We start from the raw sequence: 7,508 nt of genomic DNA, 5'->3' as shown, positions 1-7,508 counted from the left end.
TTTGGGTAAAGACTCTGTTTCCCATGAGCACCATCACCCACTGTTGTAAGGATGTGACTCTTACCAAGGCATATTTGTTTTGTAAGCAAATGAATGAGAGCAGTTTTCTTTTTTATTCAACTTTTTCTTTGTTCAGGACAACTTTTTACAGGATAGGAGGCGAGGTAATGGATTCAATTGTCACTTAGCGCTAATCAAACTTTGTAAACTCAGGGACAGTTTACACAGCAACAGTTTTAGGATGAAACACAAAAGTATTGTTGTGTTTTGGCCGCTCGTATTTTGGGTGATGATTAATCACAAAATAGACATGTGATTAATTCGATTAATCTTTTTTTAATCAATTGACAGCATTAATTCTAAATTTAAAAAAAGAAATCATCCCTCCCAGATAGGACATATTGTTGTACCAGGCTATCAACATGTTTATTTCTGCTGATAAAGTGGATGGAAGGATGCTCTATCTCTCTCCCAGCTCTAGTGTCCACCCTTACTGCAAAATGAATTCAAGAAGTAGTTTTCAGCAGAGAAAAACACAGATATTACTCCTCTTTGTAAATTAGTGCGAGAACTTTAAAAGTGGGACTATTTCAATATCACTTTTTTAAGATCTCACATTCTTTAGGTTAAAATGACCGTTTGGGAATACTGCTGCAAGCAGCAAAAACCATACAATACTTATCATGATTCCTTGAGTGTTTAACATGATGCTGTCAGCATGCACAATCACAGAAACTTGATTTAAGCCTCTCCCACCCTGAAAAAAAGAGAGAAAAGTTTCAGATGAACTATTTCCTCGGCACTATAAATACAGTGAGAGCGCACATCTGCACTTCAGATCGAGGCGTGGTCAGTCTGAGCTAACAGGTGGACGAGTCTGTACAGCTGCAGTCACACTTCATCCTCAGGATACCCGCTGCTGCACCGTTTTCTCCCCGGTTCAGGTTATCTATCACATCTACATCAACATGCCTAAGTGCCCAAAGTGCGCAAAGGAAGTTTACTTCGGTAAGATTTTCATCCTTGTGTTTTCTTCTTCTTCTTCTTCTTCGTTTAACTGATTTTGTGTTTTAGGCGCGTGCGAACATTTCCTGGTTCATTTAGCGTCTATTCAACATATATGGGGAAACAGGAAACTGAATGACAGACACTTGACATTAAACACGAATTCTAAACGTGCTTATTTAATGAAATACAAAGAAACCGAAAAAAATAAAGATAAAAATTTCGTGTTAAACGTTTAGCTGTCTGAGTTTGAAAGTTTTTTTTATAAGTATTGAATGAAATTACTTTAAAAATAAAAAAGGGTCTGCCAAAGCCCACGTGCAGAGGTCTCATCAAGTTGCTCGTGCAACATTTAGCTAATAATAACGTGTAAAAATAACATAAAGGAAACAAATTAAGCTAATTTTATGAGCAATATGTTATCCCGTGTATTAATGTTTCATGGAGAAAATCTAAAAAAAAAAATAATAATAATAATAATAATAATTTGTTATATATTTCTTTTTTTTCCCAAATAGATTGTATGGAGTTAAAAGATTAATTTTAAAATAACCTGTGATAAAAGTTAGAAAATAAAGCTAATTTTTGGATATTTGTGCTGGTGAATAAGGAAAAAATGCCCCTGAAATGTAATAATATGATACTAGCAGGGAGTGTTTTGCACAATAAGCAGGCCACATAATTGCTAGAGTATGTATATGTGATCTAAATTCAGCACATTGTTAAAATTTTCAATAAAAAAATGAAGATCTGACTATATTATGTGTAGCTCTGACTGAATATGGAAACACTCAGTGAGCAAATATATGGGCCGTTATTAATTTTGTTTCCTTAATCTTTCTGTCTGCAGATTTTTATAGAGCTCTGCAGAGCCTTATAAAAAGACAATGTGCTCTATAAAGCTATCTACAATCAAGATACTTAGAATTAAAAGGTTTTACTGCAAAAACGACTCAATGGAGAAATTTTTAATGCATCAATCTTGTCTTATGAGGATGCTATCAAAGCAAGGAGCATTTACTGTTTCCGGAGGAAGGAGGGAGAAAGGGGACAGCTCCATTTTTACACTCCTCTTAATCTATTTACCACGTATCCTGCATCTCAGATCTGCAATAGAATAAATCTTCCCTTGAGAGGCACTCTGAGGTCCAGGCCAATATAAGATACAGAGCCAAGTCTTTGGTCTGTCAGTCAGATGAATTGACCGTGAGACTGAACCATGCTTCCATTTCTTCTTCTGTAAGGATAAACTTTCTCCTTCCATGCCAAAATAAGCAGAGTGATTTGTTTCAGCCAGGACAAGCTCCCCTAATATTTCTCCTCTGGAATACACAGATTTGTACCATTTAACAAGCAAAGTCTTGTAATTTTCCTGCTTCTGTTATAAACTCCACTCTGCAGTCAGTGGACACACTTCATGACCGCACTGTCCAACCCCTTCCTTGTCTCTGCTGCCCATCCATCTTAATGCTTCTAAGCTCTCAGATGGAAACAATCAGGCTTCTGCTGCTTCAGTGAATGAGGAGGAGGAGGAAACTGGTCCAGTTCCAGAAACACAGCATAGAACATAGCAAAAGACAGAAAAAACATTGACTGCTCTGAATGTTTTATGTTAGTTCAGTCAAATACAATAATGCAGTATTTAATGTGTTCTATAAATACTAGGAAGCAATAAAAGTGTCTTTGGACAAAGCCAGAACAATTTGTTCCCACCTTCTCCAGCTTTTTTAGCAAGCCAAGCAAATTGTCTTCTAGCTTGAACCTAGCAATAAAAAAAATAAATTTCCTAATATCCTGAAAGAAACTAGTTTACTTGTATCAAACTTAAGATACAATTTTAGAGAGATTTAGGTTTTAACTAAGTTATCATATGCTTTCATTAAGCTAAGTTCAAAACCAAGCTAGTAAGCTAGCTAACAAAAGGCTATCTTCAAATTCACAATCAGACATTTAAGTGTCATTCTTCCAGTAACAAAAATAAAGTATCTGGAGAATTTCTCTAGATGTAACATGTTAGCTTTTATCTTACTGACTTGTTAACTGACTGTGCACATTTAGATTCAGGAGACTGTGAAACAGCATCCCTTACCTGTTCATTTGTAGGTCATAAAATCTACTTGTCAGCTTTTGATAACAACTTCAGAAAATTGTGGAGTTCAGGTTAAAAAAATGAGCTCTAGATACAGGGAGATTGTATTTGGCTAGCAACGCCAGGCTAGCTCTTTTTATTTTCTTTTTTTCGTTTTATTTGCTAGGCTAAGCTAACTGTTTTAACTATATAGACCTTTACTGTTAAATATTTATTTAATGTTTCTTTGAAAATGTCATTTAAGTCAGTCACTCAAGCTGTAGACTAGCTTATGACCTAAAATTGGTTTTTGTTTTTTTTATGGAAAGGAATGAAGCAAATATCTGATCAGCTTCCTCCTTGAAGTGTTTTTCCATTCTCATTCATGTTTATGTATTTTGGACTCCATCCTTATTGACTCAGCAAGTGAGAGTTGATGGGAGAGCAGATCATATTTTTCTTCTGCCTGGCTGTAGCGGCTCATTTCTAATCTTATCAAAGATAAAATGAACAACCCTTGCACTAAAGTATGCTCCACCAAATCCATATACAACACAATAAAAACATTCATGAGCATCTCCCAGCTCAGCCAGGCTGCACTCTAAGCTCTTCTGTAGTTAATCTTACATTACAGCTTGGACAAACTAACAGTCTGTTTCAAATGATGGTTTAACTCAGCTGCTGTAATTATTACCCGAATTCACAAAAATGTTTTCATGCCCCAAGCCTCTTCAGTTGACCTCGCCTTTGAGTATTTTTGCTCATTTCCATTGGCTGTTGCATAATCTCATACCAGATCAGACTATTTTTAGGAAGACATGCATCATGTCCTGGTGTTGTGGGAATGTTTGCAGACCATGAAAACAGATCATGTCACATTATTTCCATACATGCACACTCTGTTCTAGCTTTCTTTAGCCTGTTGTACAGTTTTGTGCATTAGTTACAACTTTAGATCATGTTGATGCTTCTTTATTTCAACATTTCCTGGCTTACCTCATGCACTTTCTGATAAATCAACCTTTTAATCCAGTTTTGCATGACGATTCTATGCCTTACTTGTATCATGCTTAAAAATAATCTTAACTTGTGTCCATATGCTGGATCTAAGATCCAACACTTGGAATAACCCTCCTACTTTTACAGTCTTCTATAAGGGCGTCTGTGCAGATCCACCCAGATAAAAACATCTTTATCAGAGTTTATGAAGCAGGAAGGGTGATTCCCCTGGGACAGCTAGTCCTCTTTTTTGCCCGAGTGCCACACCCCCACTATGTTCCCAAAGTTATCTGCAAAGACATTATCTTATTTGTCTACAACTGATACAGCTCAATGAAATCATACTTTAGCGAGACTCATCAGCTGAACCACAGACCAGACCAGATCCATGTGTGACCCTGTGACCCTCTGCAGACTACAGAAGCTCTCTTTGTGGTGGAGGTTTCAGTGGAAGTGGTTTTCATGTTTGCTTCTCGGTTTGTTTTGCAGCTGAGAGAGTGTCATCACTTGGCAAGGACTGGCACAGGCCCTGTCTGAAGTGTGAGAAGTGCAACAAGACACTGTCAGCAGGCTCACATGCAGAGGTGAGGCTACTGGAATTAATGCATCAATTATGTAAAACCTCTAATGAGCCGTCAAACCCACAAGAGATGATGGAACCAAAACCATAAGCTTAAGATTATCTGTCACAAATTTTAAGAGGTTTTAAAGCATCTTGTACTGTATTTCAGTGTTAGCTACCACAGTTTATAAGCTAACCATAGTGTAGCTTAGATTAAAGACAGCTAGTAGCCCAAATTATATGGTAAGATAAGTCCACTACATATAAATTGAAGTAGTTACACAGCACCACTTACCACATTGCTGTGCTAGCTACCTTCACCAACAAGCTAACAGTCTACTTTATTTACAATACTTAAACATTTGGCTAGTGGTGAATAGGAATTTCTGATAGCTAAGCCGCCCGAGGGCTAACACCTTAGTGTAGGTAAGATAACAGGAAGAGTTACCTAATGGCCCAAAATCAAATGAGAGTTAGATACATTTATTAAACAACATATAGTAGAACAGTATTCAACAAACATATGATAAAGTTATGCCGAACCTCCTACTGTATTTTTCTGCATGCTAATTTAACCCACAAGCTAACAATGAAGGTTAAGAGTAAGCTAGTTGTCTCAAATCATAGGATATTGTTGCAATTGTCCCTTTGAAATTTAAGATGACTAGATGATACTTTTAAGTATTACAAAATGAAATAACACCTCAAAAGTATATTACCCCAGCTGCTTTCGCACTGAAGCTAACAGAAGTGCAGTTTGAGAAAGCAGAGTTGGCTAATTACATCATAAACTTCAAATTTTATCCAAACCATGAAAAAGGATTGGAAAAAAAAAACTAAAAAAAATTGGCTTTGCTTGCTAACTCACAAGCTAACAGTAAAATGTTACCCAGGGATGATGGACTGCTATGCTAATGGCAAAACATAAAAAAAGAATGTATGAAAAAAAAATGAAAAGAGAAACATATGTACATAATGGAGATAATTTCCTGAAAAAATTAATGTTTAGAAAAAAATATTCTTGAAAGTTTCTTTAACATCCGCTTTGTGTTATAGAATTAAAGGTAATGGGGGGAACAGGTAATGTGACCTGTAACCTCATTTAATTTTACACCCTGTGCTCAAGCAGTGCCATTAAAAATAGGTTAAGTAAGAAAATTAAAAGAAGTAAAAGAGGTGATAATTGTTTTTAGTAGAAATGTAAGTGCTCCCTTGAACAGTGTTTGATCACACTTTTAACAGAGTAGATGGTACGTCTTCAAAAGGAAAGAAAGTCTTTCAAAGTCAGCTATTTGAGGCTGTTTGGAAAAATTAGAAGCAGGATCGGCTCAAAACACATACAATAGCTGTTTTATTATTATTTGTTTATTTATTTAACTTTATCTTAGTACCCTTTTATTTTCTATGTGTGTTTTTGTATTTATGTAACAACATCGCTCATGTGTCTTTTCTTCTTGTAGCATGACGGCAAGCCATACTGTCACAAACCCTGCTATGGTGCCCTGTTTGGACCTAAAGGTGAGTGTGTCTTCCTCTGATAATTCTTTTCATGCTACGAACAGGTTCACTGTGACCTCGTTGAGTTCACCTGGCAACAATGATGGCGTACTCCTTTGCTTATTAGGCATTCTGCCAAGAGCCATTCCCTGTGTTAGAGTTAGGTTTTGTATTTGTTTATGTTGAGGCTGTAAATGATCTTGTCATTATGCACGCTATCATCTGATAGTCAAACTCAGTGATACAGTTACTAGGCCGACATGATTAGTAGAGTTTTGCATTTTGGGACACCTTCTCTTGGAACATGATTCCTGGAGTAAAAGTCACTTTACTGATGTAAAAAAATCTTCTTTCCCCTCAGGATTTGGACACGGTGGAACAGAGAGCCACACATACAACTAGAAAGGTAAACCTTCACCAAGTCATTTGCATGCCTCGGTTTATTTCCTTTATTTACATCTCATTTGTTAACAAAAACCCACAGTCCAACTCCAAGCAAATCCACCTGCTTCACTCTACTTGACGTGTGTTTTCTCTGCTTCATCATCAGGTGCAGTAACATGTTGCCTGGAAACCAGACCGACGGCGCCAGCATGGTCACACAAGTCCTAGTAATAATAACCATCAGACCACCTGTGTTCTCACCAGAAGCTGCGTTTTGTGTATGCGTGTGTCGTATCTGATGTCTATGATCTCTGTTTTGTAAAGATGGATTGTATATTCTCATGGTAAACAAGCAAGAAATGGTTTTATTTTCCTTTTCTTAAGGTGGAAAAATCTGAATAAACATTTTTTAAATTTATGGTGTGTTTTTTTTCTGGATTCTCTGTAGAGTCTCTGTAGAGTTTCATGATCTTAATTTTATGTGTTGTATCCTCAAAAAGAATTTATTATTAGCATGCAATAAGTTTTATTTAGTGGAATGAAAAAGCCTAGGGTGGGAAGAGCACACCTCCCCTGTCTTATATTGGCATACATGAAAAACCAAGGCAGGGAGAGCAGCAAAGACTCATGGGGTGACTTAACAGAGTCAACACCAGTAAAAATACATATGACACTGGTGAAATTAGACACAGCATAAAAGGAGGAGCTGGGGGTGGAGGTGGATTTTTCAAGTGGTTTCAAAGGGAGCAGATAAATTGGATGTGAAGATGTAAACAGCTGATGGGGCTGGTGTTAAGAGCAGCTGATGCTCTGTGGGCCAAGCTTGACATAATAGTCTGCCCTGATTACCAAGGTGTGCAGGTAAAGGATACAAATGCAGAAAGTATGAAGAAAAGACAATACATTTTTAAAAAATAAAGGATGAACCTGAGAAACAAGCAAACCAAGAAAACAAGAAACATGAAACACAAAGATGCAACATCGTCAAACTGA

The 7,508-nt window shown here is 36.8% G+C and overlaps 1 protein-coding gene across 2 annotated transcripts; it reads left to right on the top strand.

The window, feature by feature from the left end:
- The first annotated feature begins 819 nt into the window (after positions 1–819).
- Positions 820–6,933, top strand: crip1 (cysteine-rich protein 1). 2 transcript variants are annotated; one of them, XR_012599771.1, is made up of 6 exons: positions 845–1,008; positions 4,562–4,656; positions 6,095–6,152; positions 6,493–6,537; positions 6,682–6,756; positions 6,804–6,933. XR_012599771.1 is itself a non-coding variant. In XM_074691717.1 (5 exons), exons 1-4 carry the CDS (start codon positions 969–971, stop codon positions 6,531–6,533), a joined length of 234 nt encoding a protein of 77 aa, XP_074547818.1. In that variant the 5' UTR covers positions 820–968; the 3' UTR covers positions 6,534–6,537; positions 6,682–6,933. The 2 variants fall into 2 exon arrangements, 1 of the variants encoding a protein (XP_074547818.1); XM_074691717.1 differs by having other exon boundaries at positions 820–1,008; positions 6,682–6,933.
- The last annotated feature ends 575 nt before the right edge of the window (positions 6,934–7,508 follow it).

This window comes from Halichoeres trimaculatus, unplaced genomic scaffold (genome assembly GCF_033239565.1).
Source record: "Halichoeres trimaculatus isolate MK-OKI-2021-1 unplaced genomic scaffold, fHalTri1.1 fHalTri1_scaffold_17, whole genome shotgun sequence".
Classification (NCBI taxonomy): Eukaryota; Metazoa; Chordata; class Actinopteri; order Labriformes; family Labridae; genus Halichoeres; species Halichoeres trimaculatus.
The sequence above is the reverse complement of the archived record's forward strand: the minus strand, read 5'-3'. Positions and strand labels throughout refer to the sequence as shown.